This window comes from Podarcis gaigeae (genome assembly GCF_964106915.1).
Source record: "Podarcis gaigeae genome assembly, chromosome: 1".
NCBI classification, from domain to species: domain Eukaryota; kingdom Metazoa; phylum Chordata; class Lepidosauria; order Squamata; family Lacertidae; genus Podarcis; species Podarcis gaigeae.
In genome coordinates, this window is record NC_139678.1 from 50,880,324 (window position 1) to 50,901,918 (window position 21,595).

The 21,595-nt window shown below is 46.6% G+C and overlaps 1 protein-coding gene across 5 annotated transcripts; it reads right to left on the reverse strand.

Moving 5' to 3' along the window:
- Positions 1-1,426: 1,426 nt before the first annotated feature.
- MDK (midkine) lies at positions 1,427-18,460 on the reverse strand. Of its 5 annotated transcripts, none has more exons than XM_083753071.1 (5): positions 18,230-18,460; positions 5,268-5,347; positions 4,919-5,080; positions 3,122-3,283; positions 1,427-2,493 (listed from the first exon to the last, which is right to left on the reverse strand). In XM_083753071.1, the coding sequence occupies exons 2-5, from the start codon at positions 5,344-5,346 to the stop codon at positions 2,468-2,470; spliced, it is 429 nt and encodes a 142-aa protein (XP_083609197.1). In that variant the 5' UTR covers position 5,347; positions 18,230-18,460; the 3' UTR covers positions 1,427-2,467. The 5 variants fall into 5 exon arrangements, with proteins under 5 accessions (XP_083609197.1, XP_083609194.1, XP_083609198.1 ...); XM_083753068.1 differs by having other exon boundaries at positions 1,427-2,496; positions 18,230-18,458; XM_083753072.1 differs by lacking the exon at positions 18,230-18,460 and adding an exon at positions 16,264-16,484.
- Positions 18,461-21,595: the final 3,135 nt, after the last annotated feature.

Sequence of the window (21,595 nt, forward strand, 5' to 3'; positions counted from 1 at the left end):
CATTCCCTCTCGGATATTTGAGGTACAATCAAAGCCTGAAGGAATCCACTCTCCTCCAGTTTAGGAATGCTTCCTTCCCTTGTTACCTACAAGGTATTCTTAAGTTGGTGCAGGCAAAACTGCATTGTCTTCTATAAGAAGCCCAGTTAAGAATAAACACTGAGGGCGGGATGGAACAAATGAGTCCTGTCAGTGGAAGCCCTGTCTAAGGGCTATGGTTTGCACGCAACAAGGCTCCCCCCCCCCCCACCAATCTCCTAGCTGCCCCATACCCTGAAACTGGCTTGAGGGAGGATGGGAACAGCATGCAACAAGAGGAAAGGAGGGACTGTTTCATTTAGCAAGCCAAAATGCTTGTGCTGACAGAACGATCAGACAAATTCAGCGTGGAATTCATCCCCTTTTTAATTGCTGGACTGGATAAAAATGATGTAGGAGTTTGGGCAATTAAGGGACAAAGTTCTGCCAGCAGTGGTTAAAGCCATTTCCACACCGTATTCACACAAATCTCTCATGGGCAGTTTGACGGCAAGATGCTCTGAAGCCCCACCCCACTGCTTGGACTGTTTCTCACCAGTCAGCCAAATGTGAGGGTGGGTGGGGAGAAGGTTGCCCCGATTGAAACTTCGCTTTGTGTGAGATCCCCCATCCTCAACCCAGTGCTGCTCAGCCCATTGGCAAAAAAAAAAAAAAAAAGCCAAGCAGTGAAGAAAATAGGGGTGCAATAGGGCAGAAGGGCGAAGGAGGGTGTAGGGTCTTGGAGGAAATGACAGCAGGGGATCCAATGGACCAGAGGTTCCCCCCTCCTACTGCAGGGGAAATTCACTCTCCAGAACACCTACAATCCAGTCTAAGAGGAAAGACCCTGTTGCCTCATTCTGCTTTGTTTAACTGTCCTCGGTCTTAGTCCGAGCCCTTCTTTACCAGCCGAGAGGCAGGAAACTCAACAGAGACTTTTTCTGTGACAGACCATTTGGCTCTGGAAAGCTGACAGGTATCTGGAGCTCAACGCCATATCACTCGAGCTCTCCTTGGCAGAGAAACCATGTATTTATTCTCACCTTGCCCAAAGCGGTTGTTTTAAATATCCCCGACGTCAAGTTTGTTTCACTCCATCGGCCTAAAAAAAACACAACAGCAGGGAAATCTGAATGGACAGCAAGCTCCTTACCAGGGCCCTGCAGTCAATGTCTGTCAGATTTTTCCTGGCCTACTGAGCGTTGTCAAGCTCGAAGTGGCGGCCTTCCTCCAGTGACAGCTCAGAGTGTTGTTGTGCTCCTTCCCACGGTGGCACTAGGCCCAGCCCGGCCTGGCTAGCTGCGATCCTCCTACACAGCCAGCACTTCTGTACCACATGGGCTTGCAGCTCTTTGACACAGAAATACGGCATCAACCCACCCCACCCCCGCAAAAAAGAGGACTTTCCTTTTTTTTTGTAAAAAGACTTTTATTGGAAAAGAGGGGGCATTGTAAAAAGCAAAGAGGGCTTACCCAGCACCAGTAAAAGGAGGACAAGGCCACAGTGTCCCAGCAAATATAGAGACAAGAAGGGACAGAAGGAATGAGGACATTGCGACTGAAAAAGACAATGCTCATAACTCTAGGGAGATTCTTGGGTGGCGAAGGAAAGGCAAAAGGTGGTTTGTTGACAAAAGGTCAAACACAGCTGATGGAAAACACACACACCTTCCAGATGGTCTGCTTATGAACAAGCCTGTACTGGATATACATATTTATATATATTGGAGGGGGGAGGCAGAAATAGACATTCACACACAGCACCCTGGGCAGCAGGCACTGAATTAGCCCCTTGTAAGCCTGAGGGCTCAAAGCGACACCAAAGTAAGTCCTACTGCACACAGTCACCTTATGAGGAATGCAAGGCAGGCATGGGGCTCCCCCCTTCTCATTAGCTCCCCCCTTTCCCCTCCCTCCATTACACTCCCCAAATCAGTTTCCTTGGCTAGCTTAATTTGGAGTTTTGCCTATGGGAAGTTGCATGGGGGACGAGGAAACCACAGGCCTCGCTGCCAAGAGAGAGAGAGAGAGAGAGATGCGCCAAAGGGCCATATGGCTTCAGCCAAGGAGCCCAAAGGTGAAGAACTCTATCCACAACTTAGCAGAGCCCAGCCCCATCTCAAAACGCATCGTGCGGAATTCCGGGGAAACAAACCAGAGCAAAGAGCACCGAGATGCACAGATCGGGAGGAGGGGAAGCACGGTAGAAAGGAGAGGTTACAGGGAAGGCAAAGGGCGCTTTCTTCACGACAGGGTGCGCTTGCTCCCTAGGAAACTAGTGATTAGAAATGGGTATGTCAGTGAAGGGCAAGGTTGTGGAGGCAGAAGGGGGTGGGATGTGGCAAAAGGGCTGCCAAGCTGGGAGGGACCACGCTGGAGCTCCAAGTGGTGTGTGTCCAAGAGGGTTCAGGCACCATGCCCTGATGACAGTGGGGCTGCATCCATTGTTCTAGTCCTTCCCCTTTCCTTTTCTGGCTGCTTGAAACAAATGGAAGATCATTAGTGCAACACACCACATATTCTCATTTATTTCTGTGCTGGTCTGGCATTTACTAGCACTCTTAACAGGCCAGTTGACCACTAGTCTCCTGGACTTGCATTAGCATACAAGCTGTGCACCTGGAGCACATCCAGTCTTGTCGCTTTTTGGGTTCCTCCTGTCTGGACGCTTGCACTTGCCTTGCAGGTGGAAAGATTCTACCATTTATTGACTCCAGCCTCCAGCTTCTCCCCATTCACACAAATGCACCCTTAGGGGACAGACACTGTGGGCTTCAGATTCCTCTCAGCACCTGAAGCACCATATAATTGCAATCTTGTCATTACCTGGGTGCTTGTGAACTATCACGGGTGTTTTCTTGTAAAAGGTCAGCACGTATAAAGACACCAGTGAGACAAACACTCAGCTCATGAGTCAGCTGTAGTTTTCCAAGCAATACTGTGTTGCCAGTGTGTTTTAAGCAATATGGCAATTGCCTAGAAAACTGCATGTTTCCTAATTTGCCATCCCTAACACAGGAGTTATATCCTTCTTGGATCATCAAGAGTAATACTTGGCAAATTATCGAAGGCAGGAAAAGGGAGCCTAAGAGCTGGGACTCACCTTTGGATTTTGACTTGGCCTTAGGAGAGCAGGGCTTGGTCACTTGTATAGTTTCCTGGCACTCGGCATTGTAGAGGGCCTTCTTCAGAGTGCCCGAACGGGACTTCAGACCTGTTGCTGAGTCACAACCACCCCAGCTCTCAAACTTATACTTGCAATCAGCTAGGAGAGAAGTTAAGAGCCATTAGATCTGTTATAGCAAAGAAGCAATGGTCCTGTCCGTGAGACACCTAAGATCCCAAAGAGCGTTCACCATGGCTATCTACCAAATTGCTATGAATCATGTCCATGCGGCTCAACAAGTAGCAGATCTAAATGTTACTGGGACTAAACGTTAGCTGGATCAGGGTAAATGGATTGGTAGCAACTGCTGCACAACATTGTCGTGGAACTAGGAACTTTGTGGTTTGTAGGCCTGACTCTTTAAAATACAACACCAAACAAACAGGTAGTTTTCAAGGGCCTGGTACGTGGATAAACACCAATGCAGCATAACCATGCCTCTTGTATATTTTCCTATCTGCTGTAAATAGGAAGCAAACAAAGTGGAGGAATCCACAGTGGAGGGAAACAGGAAGCTGCAAAGCTGGCACTGACTGTCAAACCTCTCCTCCAGCTGGCCACAACCTAATTCCTCACTAACCTAAATAGAGAAGAAGCAGACACAGGAGCATGGAAGTAACTAGGAAGTGGGAATAGCAAGACAAAGGGAATGTGTGAGGCGTGGCTTAAAAGTGTAGAAAACTTCCAGTCAGCATTCAAACCACTTAATTCTCTGCTCAGATCCAAGTTATTTTCTGGAATCTCCTGTCCTCTGTACTCCTGGATCCTCCTTGATCCCACTGCCCTGAGAGTTGTTGGAAAATGCTGGTATATCAGGAGTTGCTCAGAGTATTGGACTGAGTATGGACAGAAAATTTGGTATCTCGACAGAAGGCAAGTGACGTGGAAGCTGTACATTATCTCTTGGTGATGGCAACCTTTTCAGTGGGACCCAGATAAAAGGGACTCTGCCCCATTCTGCCACCACCATCTTGTTTCCCTTTGGATCCAAGGCCCTATACCGGAATCTCTCTGGCCTTCAACCACCATAGATATTCTCTCTCAGATAAGGAGTAAGGTAGAAAGGTAGAGTGTGTGCCTTGCACCCAGAAGATTCCAGGTTCAATCCCTGGCACTTGCAGGCTGGATGAGCCATCTAGGCAAAACTGAGCTTGAGGGACTGATAGTCCAGCTTGATATAAGGCAACCTCATTTATGCTCCTAAGCAGAAGGACAGTCTTCCCCAACCGTCTGCCTCCAGATGTTGTGGACTTCAACTCTCATCAGCCCTAGCCAGCACAGTCAATGGTCAGGGATGAAGGGAGTTGCGGTCCAACAACATCTGGAGCGCATCAGGTTGGGGAAGTCTGCTTCAAATGAATGACAGCTGCCAGAAACCGCAGTCAGGTATCTCTGCGGAAAGCCCAGTTGCCTCCAGAAGCCACAGGATGTGCTTCTAATGCAGAAGTGCTGGGTGCAGAACGAGCACATTATCAATTGCAAACTCACTGTAAACAGCAAAAACCGACACTGCATTAACGTCGGCAGTAAGTTGGCATACGGCGTGCACATGACCCCCAAGACTGCATACACACTCCTCGCTAACTGCCTGCAATCGTTCCAGGCAAAGAAACACAATTTCTTCAGAATTTGTTAAGCCGGTGGGCAGGCTGGCTTCCCAAGGTCCCATTTAAGACTGGTGTGTCATTCCCTAAGTCTCACCCTTCTCTCTCTCAGGGCAAAACACACACTCACCTCCAAATTCCTTCTTCCAGTTGCAGGGGATCTTGCACTTGAGTTTCTTGGTCTCTTCGTTACAAGTTCCCTCGCGGAAGCCAACACCACAGTCTTTGCTGTTGGGGACGCAGGGACCCCAGCGCCATTCCTCGCAATCCGAGCCATTTTTCTTCACCTTTTCTGCAGTGATCATAGGGGAGCCAGCAATCATTATAACACACAACAAACAGCTTCTCCTTTTCCCCCAGGCCACTGTAAGGCATTAAATGCAGCCCCGGCCCACAAGGTGCAAGCAAGCCCTCAGAACATCAGGCTGCAGACAGGGCCTCGTCCCACTTACTAGCCAGAACTCTCCTAGTCAGCTCACCTTTCTTATTCTTGCCAGCCTCAGAAGATGCAGCCAGAAGGATCAGAACCAAAAGCAAATAGAGTCCACGGACCTGCATTCTGTAGAAGGAAAGGATAAGGAGTCATGCATCAAAGCCCTGCAGTAATGGCTGGTGCTCAATGGAACTGATAGGGTGGAAGGCAGGGAGGCCAACAGTAGGTGGCACCAGAGCCAATGACAGAAATAGAAAGGCAATTCTAGTTTTATCCCCATCCACCTTCTCCCTGCTGACTTCTGCAAGAGCAACATTAAGAGTATGGAAACTGAAACCCAGAAGGTTTGGGAATCAGTTATTAGCACTGGCTGTATGATTCGCAACATATTTTGAGCAAACAGCTCTCTTTCTGAGGGCTGTTATCAATGGTACTTTCTTTAATAACTTGTGCTAACAGACTGGCAACCTCAGTGACTTCTGCAAGAGTGACTCAGTTTGGAGCAAGGAGATATAAACAGTGATCTGACAAAGAGTTATTTGCCTGAAACACACTGAGCAGACCCACTGAAATTAATATACCTGATTAACTAAGAGGTCCATTAATTTCAATCGGCCTACTCTGAGCAGGACTAGCACTGGAGACGACCCACTGGGATTAACACAATGCCTTTGAGAGCATTACTTCCCTGCCATTGCTGGGATGTCTGTCTTTTCTTGCCCTGTTGTGCTTCCCCTTTTTGGTGTGTTGTGCCACTTGGCAAGCCTGCACAAGGCCTGCACTTACTGAGACACAAACACGCCATTCCCACAGAGGTGCGAGTCAATGGGCACTTCCCCTCACAATGAGCCTTTGGCCCACAAGGTAAAACAAAATGACGTTATTCTCCTGTACCTATTGAATCCTGTAGGCCTATGGCAGAAACTGAACAAGACTCGGGGCCTTTTCCCCTTTTAATAAGCAAATAAATAATCCGAGGAGCATTGCAAACTTTCTACCCCACCCTGGTCTCTGACACCCCCTTTCCTAGACTGCAAATCTAGAGCAACGAAGTGGAAACTGGGAAAAAGCAAACCTGCCAAAGGGATTTATGCTGCTGCTGCCTTTCGGAAGCCAGAAGGCTTCTGCGGGCTGGCAATAGTGAGGCCCTGCTCCCCACTCCCCTCAAATGCTCCCACATTTTCCCTCATTTCCCACTGCCTCTTTTATCTGGTGCTCAGCAGGCTACCTCGCCAATGCCAAAGCTCCCCGAGGTCGGGGGGATCTCAGCTGCCATGGAATCTTTATCCAGCTCAAAAAGAATCCAGGGTGGGAAAAGAAGCCCCCAACAGGCAGAGTTTTTGAGAACTAAAACAGAAGATTAAAAATAAAAGCTCAACACAATTAGATCTCATGTGGAGCTTTAGAAGGCAGGCTGCTCCCCCTGCTGGCTCTCTTAATGTCAGCCTATTACCATATCCCCACAAAAGGTCTATCTATGGAAACAAGGCTCAGCGAGAGAGCGCAAGCAAGAGTGTGCCCGTGTGTGTGTGTGTGTGTGTGTGTGTGTGTGTGTGTGTATGTGCACACACCATAAAGAAGGGAAACTGCAGGTGTAGAGAAGAAGCAGGGAAGTGTGTGCACTGTAGCATTGCAGCATGTAAGCTAGGATGTGTTTCTGCCCACAGACTCAGTGCAGTACACCAAGAGATCTGAACTGCCTCCAGGGCAGATGTTGAGAGTAGCGGAGTATTCAACAGGCAGTTTGGTGAAGCACCATTCATCTATGGCCTAGCTAGAGTGAACTAGTGGCCAGCCTTGCGATTCTCTTCTTAAAACAACAGCAGCACTATTTTGTTTCAACAAAGAGTCTCACGAGAACATTGGAGGAAAGACATGTAACTCAGGTTGTTTTATTTTTCCAATACCTGGGAACAGGTAACAGGGCACGAATGCAAATCTTACTCACCTGGAAGAGTCCAGCAGTAATGAAATAATAAATAAAGGTAGATCCAGCAAACTCATTCACCTGGTGCTCCCACACTAAGAGTGGTGATGGAGAAAAGTAGGGATGTACCAGAAAGCAAAGGGACTGCTTAGTTCTACAGAATCTGCAAGAGCATCCTTTCTGTATGTGTAACGCTTTTCAATGGCACCAGGATGACAAACTGTGAGTATGTATATACCACGGAGGGGGAGCTCTTTTGTTTGCCACTGGATTTTGGTAATTTTGGCCTTAATTTATCAAGTACTGGAATGTTGAGGTACTGCACTGCCAACAACTACAGCTGATTTCAGCTGCAGTTCTGCAAGTCCTGAAATGGTTGCAGGGGGCCCCAAAGAATAAGTGGATGGCACAACTTCCATCTGGGTTTAAAATATAGATCCTCCTACTCTCCCCCACAGTATTTTCATCACAAAACTCATAAATTAACTTGGAACAGAGAAGATTGAACCACACGCAAAACACCAAAATTATCCCCCCTTACACCTCTGAATTCTGCAATTTGCATACATGATGCACATGTTTATGCTTGTTTTGCATGTTTTATTCTAATTCCCATAGGCACGAAGCAGACTACGCACGGTACCAAAGATCTATCCTTGAACCAATGAAAATCCTGATCAGCCATTTCCTGGCTTCCGAGTTGTTAACAGTCTACAGAGCCTAAAGCTTAGAAATTTTTAAAAAGATACATAAAAATAAAAGGTGATTCTCAATACCATGACTGATACATGATTTCAAAGTTGCATGGTGCTGCAGCAGAATTTACATAGTTCTATATACTAAAGGTGAGTGGTAGCACTCTAGGCTGAAGCTAAGGCCCCAGGGACCTGGGCATGAGGACTGGAAACTTAGCTTAGCTGTTTAGTTAAGGTTTCTGGCAGATGATGGATCTGGGGCTTTTGCAATGCGGTGGTTTTGCATTGACTTCGCAGACACGCAACAACTTCACGGTATCTTTGTTGTGTTGGGGGATCTAACTAGCACATGTCTTCCATTATATGCACTTGTGGGATATTTAATCCTCCTTCCAATATGCCCGTGAAGGGGGGGGGGGAAGTGGGGGGAGGAGAAAAACAGGTTATAAATGGTGCTTTGGATGAGGCAACTTGGAAGTCTATCAGACACAGTCCTTTGCCTCTGCCCCCACTGCCAGAGCAGTTCAGAGGAACCGATTGCATCACAGACTGGGATGAAACATGCCGTGCTCAGTGTAGGGGAAAGAAATAGCCCGGAGGACCGAGGGAAAAGAAACACTAGGTCAGCATTTTTGCCCCTTCCCCCACAGTGTCCCCCAGGCAGCCCATTGCAGAGAGCAGCTCTCTTCATTATTCAGGCTCCACTGGGCTCACCTTTTGTATGTCTGTTGCTGTGAAGCGGCCGGATTCATTCTGAATTGAACTGTCACAGAGAATTACACAGGCTGGGGAGCTGAAGGCAACGCCTAAGGGACGAAGGCCACTTCCCCTGCCCCCTTCAGCAGGGGAACTCCCCTCAGGGGAGACAGGGGCCTGTCAGGGCAGAGCCCAAGCCTCTCTTCCTCCAGGAGCCCAAGAGGGCAGGAGCTCAGCACCAAGAGTGGTCCAGATCCACTGGAATATCTGACAAGACAATTTGCCAGATGTGGGTCATGGCGGTCTGAGCCATTTGTCCCCCTTCCAGTGGGAGTTAAGGAGGCAAAGAATGGTTTCTTCTAGGCTCAATAACAGATACCTAGCAAGTTGAAACCTAAACCATCTCTTCTGTGACCAGCTACTGTAAAGCTTAAGTTATTTTGGAAAGAGTAACAGCAAGAGTCTAACATGAAATATGAAGACAGGAGTGCCTGGCGTACTCTGGTCCATTGGGTCACGAAGAGTTGGACACAACTAAACAACTAAAAAACAACAACATGAATAATACCCTAGGTGAATATATTGTGTTCATTTAGCGGGCGGAATGACACTTTCATTCTGGACCAATTCTCACATTAGGGTTTGCAATCTGGTTGCTGCTTCCACTTGGTCAAGTTATGGGAAGTTTTGAAACAAGCAGGAATTTAATTTATTTGTTATATTTATATTTTGGCTTTGGCTTTGTGGGAATCAGAGCCTGGGTTCTTCAATCCGAATCGAACACCCTTAACCGCTACACAATGTGGGCTGGGCAGATGTTGTTCACCTTTCTGAGAGTCCTGTGGCCTCCAAGGAATGCTGGCAGGGATGTCAGAAGTAACCCCATGTTCTGCCAATCCTTGATGCGTCTTCCTGCTTCAGAAGCTGCTGGCATGGCAGGAGACCTGGCTGCACAGAGCAGCAAACAGACCACAAAGGTAACAAATCAATCCAGGCTGAATGTCCCTCCCCACCAAACAGTGAACATGAATTATTCCCCCAGGAGATCATCTTCAACTTCTTCTTGTTTTTAATATTATCTGAAGAATTTTCACTGTGGAAAAGTGCTGCACAGCAACCAGGCATGGCCTGAAGGCCAACTCAGCTCACAAGATCTCTGTAGGATTCCTTGTTTCTTTCCCTGCAGCTGATGATATCTGTAATGACTGAAACTAGTTGCAAGAAGGTAGGGAAACAATAGCCTAAATATGGAAGGAACGGCAATACACATTAATGTAGGTTTACTCAGTGCATTTCTGTCTTGAGCTGGCATTTTAAATCGGATCAGATCCTGCCTTATCCTAATCTGTTTGGATGTTATGGAGAACTCTGACTTAAATGCAAGCAAGATCTCCACACTGAAACCAGCGTATAAAGGAGGGGCAAGGAAGGAGTACATGGCCACAGTGCTTCTTCATGGCTTCATCTTCTACTATATATTTTGGAATGTTACTTTTTCTGTTTGCTGTGCCTTTGGATATTTCTTAACATCTCTTAACCAAATTTTATGTGATGGTTCCTGAGACCGAGGGGCAAGTCTTTCTTGCATAAAACTGGATTCCATTTTGAATCAAGATGGAGAACTGAACCTTTCAAAAATGTGCATTTTTAAAATTACCCATTACAAAATTGCACTACTTTTCTTCTTCTTCTTCTTAGCATTCCCAATCAACATGAGGGTACAGGGCTGCTAGTAAACTATGGTATATGAACCCTGGGACAAATGTCTGAACCTGGCCTATTTGGTTAAGTGCAAAAGCATCACTACAATATCCATTTTGTTCTTCATTTTGCCTTTATTCCTCTTTCTAATGCTGCCTGGCTCTTGTGTGCTACAAATTCCACAGTAAGAGCCTCATCTCCTCCGGACTGGCCTATTGCAGTTCTATCATCTTGGTCTCCTGGAGCTCTAATTGACCTTTTCTTCATGCATAAAGAAAAAAGAAACACAGATAATTATCATCCTCAGTTTCCTCCTTTGACCACTTCAAAATCCAGCAGAAAACTGTTGTTCTTGTTTAGATATGCTCCATGCACTTATTCTGTCCTGTGGCACGGATCCTCTGCCCTTCCCTTCTTGGCATCAGCCTGCGGTCTACTCTTCTCTCCAGCTTCAGCAATCTGCCTCCTCTGCAGTGACTGCTGTCAGTAACATGGCCAATCTCCCAAATGTGCAGTGGGAGGGTATACCTTCCTCCGTTAAAATGTAACAATTAAATTAAGAGCAAACGCAAGGAACACATTTAGCATGTATGCTGGATGGGGGAGAAATATGTGGCAAGACAAACCCACCTGAACCTGAACACATTTGGCTGTGGAAGTGATGTGGTCCAGTAGAAATAAGAGTAGCCATAACTAGAGCTAGAAGCACGGAAATTTGCTCACCTTGTTGCAAGTCCTCGAAAGCAGACTCTAATAGAACAGGTGTACAGCGGGCAAGGAGAGAGGGGAAGACACTAGTTTGCATAGTAAACAAACAAACAGCCACGCAAGTGACCTGTGTAATTCAATAGCGTTCTTAGAAGTCAGAACTTGTTTTGTGCTCCGCCATCTGCTGAAGGCTAATTTTGGGAGGCTGCGCTTAGTTCTGCATCCCACATCACTATCGCTGTCCTGTTTGCTGGTAATTGTGGGAACAGTTGTCTTGCTGCCCCTCAGCAGAGTGCAAGCATTAGGTCCTTTACCTTTCAAATGAGCTTAAGGTAAGAGATGGGCTGGTGGCTACCAGAAGAAGAAATCAGCTTATTCCTCCTTTTCAGTTTTGTTCTTCTGTGCGTTTACTAAGCTTCCTCTCCCAAAATTGAAACATTTCTTTCAATGCTTCTTCTCTCCTTCATCCCTCTTGCTGATCATTTCAAGCTTTATCCCTTGTGGGATAAAGCTTTACAAGTCGAACGGTGATACAGAACGAGACAGAAATTAAAGGGAGTACACCTACTATCAGATATTCTATTGCATGGGGGGCAGGGAGAGACACAGTTTAAACAATCCCAAGTGAGAAATTTATTGTTAAGATAAAACTAATATTTGGGACAGTTCCCCCTCCCCTGCAGAACCCTTGATATTTTTTGCTCTCCCTGGATCATCAACAATTCATTATATGCCTGTTGCGCTTAACTTCTAGTGTATCCAGGTCTTAGAGCATACCTCATTTCTGCTAATGCTTTCTCTTCACAGGCTGCACATGCTGAGCTGCAGCTGAAAATTTAAACATACTTTGGCAACAGTCAGGATTGCCAAGGATTTGTCTAACACTGGACCAAGTCCATGGAAAACCTCTGGGTGATGCTGGAATGGGATCGCAGGTGCCAAACACAATAACGAGGGGCCCTTTCACTTTCCCTGGCCTCCCTTCTCTGCCAAGCAAGATCTGTTCCAGGTGTCACTTCTAACCCGGTTGTCGGCACTTGGAGATTTAGATTCTGCACTGCCTCCTCTCCACCAGATGAGTCATCCTGCATGCACTGAGCTCTTTCACAGGGGCAATGCAAGATTCTCTGCTGCTTCAAGCTCACCTATTTACTTGGAAGTAAGTCCCCTTCAATCAGTGGGACTTACTTCTAAGCAAACACAGAACTGGGCTCAAAGTGTCAAACAGCAGTGTCTTGCTGCTCACACCCCTATTAGAGCCAATCTACTTATCTGTTTTCTCCGGGTGCCCTGTCTCCTCAAATAAGTGGGATGGTAATCAGCAGCTCTCCCCTGCCTCTGAGTTTTAGTGCTTACTGCAGTCAAGCAACTTGTATATTGCCTCTGCAGGGATCTCCATAAAGGATGGGAAGAATACACAGCCCTCTCCTCAGTCACAGAACACATTGCTAGAGAAGGCATGCTTTTTACAGGAACCGTCCAAATCTCTGTCAGAACAGGAACAACTGTCAAGTCCCCATCCATCCAGCTGTTCTGGTTTGCTTTCTTTGTCCTCAAAGGCATCTGCACTCGTTCCAGAACGTAAGCACTGCTCACCTGTCTTACATACAGAATCTCTCAGGATGGGCCGTTCACACTTTGGGGGATAATTATCCGTGCTTCTCTCTTCCTAGTACCAGCTTATTATGCAAAACTAATTTCTAATCATTCCTAGTTCTGCTGCTGCATAAACGCTGAAGGAAGGACAATTGAGCAAAGGATTAGAAAGGTGTTAGCAGAGCCACCATATGCAATACCTGACCCTGGGGGCGGCGAGTGAATCCCACAGAGCTTCTTTCTCAAACCTTCCTACAGAGTTCTCCTCATTCACTACGCCAAGCCAGCCACAGGGCATATAACAATCTATATGAAAAAAATATATAAACTGCAAAATGCTTATTTTTCATCTTGGCAACCACCTGCAATCCCTTTCCTGAGAATACACCCATTGAACACAACAGGCCTTACTTTTGAGTGGGCATGTGCAGGATCTCACCATATGGTAGGCTAAGCTTCATGGCCCAGAAGGGTCATGCTTTCAACCCTCAAAACTAGCACATGATCCACTACATTGCAAGTGACCCACACTCAAGTTTTCCCTTATTTCTTTGGCTCCAGATTTCCTTCACATCAGGGTCACACCCACATCACACATTGAAAGCACTCTTGTACCACTTTAAGAGGCATGTCTTCCCCCCCAAAAAATTATAGGAATGGTAGTCCATTAAGGCTGTTAAGGAGACCCCTCACAAAGGTATAGCTCCCAGCACCCTTAACTAGGGCTGCCATTCATCCAGATTTTCCTGGACATTACTAGGATTTCAAAGGCAGAATTGACTTCAGGGGGGGGGGCATGACTCTTAAAGTGGTACGGTAGTGCTTTAAATGTATGGTATGGATGTGACCCAAAGTTCCCTCCATGGCAAGAAACAGATTTTCTTCATGATGCACTGCAGATGTCAACATGATTACATGGTTATGTGGCAAGCATCATTATTAGCTCATCATCTAACAACGTGAGGAAGGAAGGAATATTTTAAGAAAAAGAGAGGCACCGCTTGCATACAGTAAGATAGCGGTGGCATGTCATTCAGAAAATGTTTGGATTTATCGTGTTAACTCACTCCGAAACTAGGTGGGAATAAACAGATTCACAAAACTTTTGAACCATTTCACCAACACTCCTCAGTGAGTTTAGAGAACCTGACCAGACTACATGGAAGTTTGTGAGAGAGCCACGAAGCTCATTTTCATCACTATGCAGGACTCACATTTAACTTCTTCCCCTGCATACAGAAATGCTGCCAGAACAAAATTACTTAAACACTGGCCACTTTGAAAACCATGGGCTCCAAAACAAGGGATGTATGATTTCTTTTGTGAGTCCGAAGAGACAAAGGACTTCAAATAAGAGAGATCCATTAAATTAAAACATCGGGCATTTAACGGCAGCTGCAGCCATTCTCAATTGCTAAGGTGCCCTGAGCACCCACCTTCTTTCTGGTGTTTGCTTCCTGCTCTGTCCCGAGAGCAACCACATGCCTTCTCCTCCCAGTCCTCTCCGACCTATTTTACCTTTGTGTTTCTTCATCTTTGGACTTGCCTTACTCCTTCTTATAAAAACGCAGGAAAAGTTGGCCTCAACAGTCCCCTCAGATTTCCATTTCCTACAGCCAAATGCAGCTTCAACAATATGCATGATTCTTCCACTCTCTCCTACCTCCTTTCCCTCAGGCTCTGTCCTGGCAGGTTTCAGATTCTTCCTTCCCTGCCTCCTCTCCTACCACCTTCTATTCTCAGGCCCCCTCCTCTTCCTCACCATTGCAAATGTTTCCCGGGGTATACATGGCACAAGCAAAATCTCTGTATAAGGCTGAATCCCACCGAGATTCCTTGCCCATCCATCTGGAATGAGGACAAAGCTTACTTGGGAGCAAGCCCCAGTGAAGTCAATAGGACAAGACTGCATTTGTCAAGGAAGAAGCACCAAACATTGCAAATGTTTCTATTTACCTGGGCTGCCCTACCTAGCATCCATCCAGCAAGATGGATTCCCACTATTTCCATGTGGCTTGCTAGCCTTGGATGCCCTGAATCAGCACACCTGGCACTTAAAAAACAAGACAAAATAATCCCACTGGCAGGCACCCAGTGAAACCACCACAACTTTAAACAGGGTGGTCACACAGTGAAATCAAAAATATGTGGTGCAGTCTTTTGGGTATATGGCATTTCAAGCACTGAAACCAAGGAAAGTGATGCTCACTTGGGTGACCAGGGACCACCCAGTCTAACCTAACTCATAGGAGGGTTGTGAGGATAAAATGGGGGACAGGGAGAACCACGTATGCCAGCTTGAACTCATTGGGGGAAAGGTAGGATATAAATGTAAAAATAAATTAACAAAAGTGGTGATTAGCTAAAAAGGCTAGGGTACATAAGGAGGCTTTATTCTCTAAAAGGTGCAGTGAACCCATAGAGGGCTATGCATAACTAGTCTCAGGAATGGTTGATAAATGGTTGAAAGGCAGACACAGGGGCTCCTGAATAGGGATGGATGGATCTGTCAATTTCGGTTCTCCCTGTTTCTCATTTTTCCAATCTCAAATTCAATTCTCTACATTTCTGTAGCAATTTTCTGTCTTCTTTTGTAATTCTCGTGGAAATTCACCAGTATTTTAGTGTGAATTTCTCCTAATAAATCAATTTTGTATGCAGTTTTGCTCTAATACAATTTCCCCCAAAGCAACTGCCCCTAATATTATGCATTTTTACGCGTGTGTTAGTTTACCCAGTAATGCTTTTTTTTTTACACCTTTCTTGGCTGGAGAACTGCACTGCAAAATTCAGGGAAGTGTTTCTGTTTGTGTATTGTTTCAGAAAGGATGAACTTGGTTAAGTTCAGCTTTGAATGCAAACCTCTCTCTCATCCCTACTCTTAACATGATCTTTCGGCCAGCAAAATAACAGGAACGCTACCCTGACAGCATGGAAGAAACGTTGCTTTTCTGATTGAGGTCTTTCTTATAGGTTTATCATCACCAAGCACAATGGATCAAATTTTAACAAATCATAATGGCATGTGGAGATGCAGAGGGAAATTGGTATCATCATCATCAAGAAACTCAAGAGTAGGAGAGCATTTGGAGACAAAGTCAGAGATCTCAATAATAATAATAATAATATAATTTATTATTTGTACCCCGCCCATCTGGCTGGGTTTCCCCAGCCACTCTGGGCGGCTTCCAACAAAGATGAAAAATACACTAAAATGTCACATATTAAAAACTTCCCTGAACAGGGCTGCCTTCAGATGTCTTCTGAATGTCAGGTAGTTGTTTATCGCTTTGACATCTGATGGGAGGGCGTTCCACAGGGCGGGCGCCACTCAACACTATCATGGCTTAAAATCCAGCTTCAAATTCTGCAGAATTCCAAGATTCTTGGCTTTCATAAAGTGGCCACTTCCCCCAACCCCACCAACTCATTAGGACTGCAGATTGAAATGAAAGACAGGACCTAAAATGTGTTATTGAGCACCCTCCTAAACACCTACTACAGGTACTCAAAATTTCCAAAAACATGGGAAGGAAAAAACAGCATTCTTGCAAACACAACAGTGAATCTAAAGTTGGTAAATATATGACAAACTGGTCTGAATTCCAACTGTAGAAGTAGTTTCAGAAGGTTTTTAAAGGTGCACAGCTCTGTGCATTCTGGCCATAGCCCAAGATCCTGAAGAGTAATTTGGGGGGGGGGGGAGAAACAGGAATTACCTCAGTACCTCCTTGTTGCCAAGAGTTTTCAGGCTTTGGGTGTGTGGAGACCATCCCAGAGCAGGAGTATCAGAAGAGCAGGATGCAGCCTTGCATCTCTGCTGTTACATCTATCTATAAGAAGGCTGGATAAAGACCCACTTCAAAGAAGCATGGATCAAGGCTTGGTAGAGGAAACACGCTGAGCTCTGAGGGAAGCCCCCTTTACGAAGGGTTCTGAAAGGGGTTTTTAAAGACTTGACCACCCACTTCCCCTCTCATAAAAAGAAACACACAGTTTGAGTGTGTGTGTGCTCAGAGTGAAACGAGGTGTCCTAGTTTCACTGGGACACTTCCTTCCTGGAACCAGCCATGGGGTGGCGGTGGGGGGTGGAATGGCAGACAGACGACAACAACCTCCTCTCATTCTTCTCCAAGCTGGAGCAGATCCAAGTGGAGGGACTTTTTCAATAGAGGTGCTCACATTTTGCAGGAGATGCATTCTTGTGCTCCAAAATGCCTGGCTCCTGCCTCGCTTGGGGAGTTCCGTGCTGAGCGAGGGTCAACTCCAGCAACAACAGAACCAAAGGAGGAATGCACAGCACTGTCTCAATTGCAGCAGGAGAAAGAACCAGCAGCCATTGAAATTCTCCCTCCGTGCATAATCATAAAGCATACCACTGTGGGACTGACTGAATAGAGACCCCACTCTTCTGTTTCCCCTCAAAAAAATATAAAAAAATCCTCAACCAAAATTGCCTTGGAACTGGGTGGGATCTCAAGGGCATCTTTCGCAGACCCTTACAGGGATCAGGAATACCCAAGTCACAAATACACATCTCCAGTCACTAGCAATATTAGCCCAAAGAATCCGGATTAGAGGGTGGCAGGCACAAAGTGAGCTACATGCACTTCTACAGAGATGTCTGGGCAGAAGAACGCTTACCAAAGATAATAAGGGTACAGGCTCACTTAAGTAACTTAGCGCTCTTTAAGCCCTGTTGTTCCATTGCGACCACTTTCAATGTATGCTCGCAAACATATGTGCGCACACACTATATGCATGCAGACTGATCTTTCGGATTGCTTACTACAGAGAGCATGGGTGTGATCTTGTATATGTGGTACCAGATAGCATAATGAACCTAGTGCTCAGAACACAAATAAAACAACACTCCCTGGTAACTAAAGGTCGGGAAACACAGGACTCAAAATTTGCATCTAGCACACCGGGCACACCCAGAGAAGTCTTCCCTCCCTTTCTCTTCACCCTGCAGCACACCGGGTTTTTCTGAGGGAACTAGAAAGATGCAGGTTGGTTCCCCGTGGCGTCTCAGCATCCAGAGTCTTGCCGGACTCCCAAAGATCCTGGGGCAAAAAAGTTTCAACCAACAGATCCGGCGCATCCCTTCACCATCAATGTTATCTGGCCGGGCAGGAAACAACCGGCGAAAGGGATCAGCTCTGAACGGCTATCCCGCCGCTCCTCTTTCCCGCTTCCCCCTCTCGGAAAAGGTGACTTCGCGCCTCAGCCTGTGCATCATCTCGGCCCCTTTCTTTAAAAGCTGGAGAGGCTCCGGGAGCGCCGGGGGGGTGGGGTGGGGAAGGACCCCGTTCATTTGTGATGGAGCCTCGACACCTTCCCGCCCGCCCGCCGTGCCAGTGACCAAGCGTGTGTTACAGCGTTTACACTGGATCTTCGCTCGGAGCTGCTAGAGCAAAAGTTCCCGGGGAACTCCAAACATGGGCGCTTTATGGGGTTGGGAAAAGCAAACTCAAGCGCAACCAGGACCCCTCTTTCTGGGGACGGAGGCTTTCCTCACAAAGGTACACGAGTCGCTCGGGGTCCCCCGTCCCCGCCCTGGGGCACGGCTCTGCGGAGCGCACCTTCCTCCGCCGCGCGCCACTTTGGGCGCCGGCCTCCCCTTTCCCGCCGGCGGCGGCGAAGTTTGGCGCGCAAGAAGAGCGCGCCCGGTGCGCGACTTGCCTGGATGGATGCTGCGGGTCTCGTTGCCGGCGCCTGGGTCGCTCTGTCGTGACGAAGGCTGCTCCTCCTGCTTGCCGTGCCGCTCGCCTGGCCCTGCTCCACCGCCCGCCCCGCTATCTGGCTCCTTATCTCGCCTTGCCTTTCCCTTTGTGTCTTCAGAACTAGTTTAAGCTGGTCACATGTGGGCACAACCTTGCGCGGCACGGCGGCGGCGGCGGCACCTGACGTCACGCCCAGCTGACCACCAAAGGTAGTTTGGGGAGCCCAAAGTTACTTCCAAGGCTCCTCCTCCTCCCCCCCCCTTTCCTCATGGAATTGGAGACAAAAGGCGGGCCCGCTCAGAGAGGGCAAACTCAAGCTGGGCCTAAGTTGCTGGAGAGACCCCCAGAGGCTAGTCCTACCCCAATTCCTGTCCTGCGTCTTCCTCCTCCTCGCCTTCTTCCATGGGGACTTGGAGCAACGTTTGCCAGAGTCTGGAAACTACCTTCTTGGCCTCTTTCTTACTTCTCTAGGACACAGGCATTGCAGTGCAGGCTCAACGTGGGTTTCATCCCACAGATGCGATACATGCAACATCAATGTGGCTGTTTGCACCAAGCCCTTTTTTCGCCTCCGTTCAAAAACATATTCTCCCTCACTTTTCATTTCTTTTCTGTCGTTTAAAACCCAAAGATTTGGCTTGCGGACAAGTTTCGTGCAACTCTTGAGAGCTTGCACATTGCATTGTGACCATTAAAATGAAGCATTGTGTTTAGTGAGGGTGATGTTTTGGCACCTGTCACACCTCGGTTTTGAAAATAAAGCCAATGTCATCTAAACAGGCTTGTTTTAAAACTGCTCTTTTTCACGTTTTGTCCCATGTTCAAAAGTGGTGCATTACACAGTTAAAAAGTGTTAATTGCATCTCTAGTGAAAATATTGCCCTAGCACCTTGATGTCTGTAAGTTACTAGCCCAGTCTTAGCCCAGAAGAAACTCACAATGCCATTTTGCACATTACTTTGTGTCATGTTTTTCACTCATAAGAGTCCTCCAAGGATTGCATTGGGAGGTGATTTAGCAACTTCCGAAATCTTCAGTGATCTAGTACAGTGTTTTTCAACCACTGTTCCGCGGCACACTAGTGTGCCGTGAGATGTTCCCTGGTGTGCCGTGGGAAAAATTGAAAAATTTGAAAGATTTAAAAATAAAATATTTTATAATTTTTCATATTTCTGTTTACTTACTATTTCATAATAAAGTAATTATAAAATACTTTCTTTGTGTTTATTTGATTCCTATTCAAGAGAATTACTTTATATATAGTCAATATAGGCACAGAGTTAAATTTTTTAACATTTTCTAATGGTGGTGTGCCTCGTGATTTTTCTCATGAAACAAGTGTGCCTTTGCCCAAAAAAAGGTTGAAAAACACTGATCTAGTATGTACCATGTCAGTTCTTGAGACTGCTAAATGAGCTACCAGTTCCCCCATTAGACTGCTCTTTCCAGAGAGTGTAAAAAGCAGCCCGTTTTCAGAAGCACTGCTTAAATTACTTTGAATTTCCAGTATGTATATGCTGAATGCAAAACCGACATTGGTTACAATGCATGTCCAGTTTTAAAATGACTTTTCTTCTGCTTCCTGTTGCATATTAATAATCACATTCCTAAGTGTCACATACCACTGTAAATGGTGGTGTTCCTCACATCACTTGTGAATGTGGCCCAACCTAAAACATGCAATTGACTCTTAATCTCTAGCTATCAAAGTGTGGATGAGATTGACATAAACAGTTGCAAGCAGGACATATGGATGTGGGTGGAAACCTCTTGGGAAGAAGCCCAGTCTAAATGAACCCATAGCCCAAAGCTAGGGAGAACACATACAGTCCAACCAGAAGGATGGAGACAATAATACTTAGCAGAGGAGTGTGTGCTGGGGGTGGGGAACAGTTTGTCAAATAATGAAGGAATGACGCACTCTGAAAATCCACAGGGGATGAAAACAAGCTTTTAAATTTAGCATCGTGTCCTAATGATTGTTAACCATATTCAAACTGACTGCATCCCTGGGTAATGGCTTTGTCTTCTTGCATTCTAACATTAAGAACATAGAAAGAGCTTGCTGGATCAGGCCAATGGCCCATCCAGTCCAGTAGCCCATTCTCACAGTCGTTAACTGTGGGAAATCCACAAGCAGGTTCGAGCACAAGAACACTTCTATCCTCCTGTGATTTCCATCAGCTGGTATTCAGAAGTATTGCTATCTCCAACTGTGGATGTATGGCACAGTCATCATGGCTAGTAGCCATCAATAGCCCTCTAAATTTGTCTAATCCTCTTTTAAAGCCATCTAGGTTGCTGCCTTCTACTGGAGTGAGTTCCACAGATTAACTGCGTCCTGTACTTTTAACTATCCAGAATCTTCCACCCACTTTGACATCTCGGTGGAGTGGCTCTAATTTAACTGTGTGATTGCATTTGACTTTTCAACAAGAAACACTTGAGAGAATAAATCATCCTCATAGTCTGGCCATCTTACTTGGTCAACTTCTCAACTGGTGCATTATTCCAGGCATAGTTTTTACCATTATTGTATTATCCATCCATCCTTATGCTCAGAGCCGTCTTTCTCATTGGTCTTAGTGGTTTGTTGCGCCAGGGTGCCGGCCTCTCGGGGGCACCCTAGCGAATGGGGGAGCTGCGCAGCTTTGCCGGCAGCCTCCCCTTTCCCTGCATGCCCTCCAGCTGCGCCCCACCAACTATATGGGGGCAGGCGTGCAGCTTTCTTCCCAAGCCTCTGCAGAAGGAGAGCGATCCCCACAGAGGCTTAGGCTCTGCATCTGCTAAAGACGGCCCTGCTCTCGGTTGTTGTCCTCCTCCTGCTTCCCGGTGAAAGGCGGCGCACAGCCTTCCCGGGCTGCCTTCTCGGGCACCCCGATGCCAGAGAGCACGTCCGCCAGCATGTTTTCCTATTTCATCACCGCTGCCACGCTGGGGGAGGCAGAGGACATTTTCCACACCCCCTCCCTTGCTTTGGAGTTGCCAGGAGTGGCGCCGCCGGAGGGATCTTTGCACCACGGCACCGGGTATGCTTAAGATAGCCCTGTTTATGCTTCTAATGCTTTGTATACTTGCCTTGTAGCTACCAGTAAAAAGGTTAGCATCCCTTTAAACGGTATTGTTTGTTTTGTCAAAAATAGTAATGTCAGAGTGGGTTTTGTTCATCTGAACTACTCCTGAGCATTATTTACAGTGGAAAGGTGGGGCATAAATACTGATAGACAGATAATGCTTTCCTTCACTTCCGTTCTCTGCCATACAAGAGACCTGGGAGTTCAGATCAGTCCCAGAGATGGATGCAGAGAAAGGCAGGCATTTATAT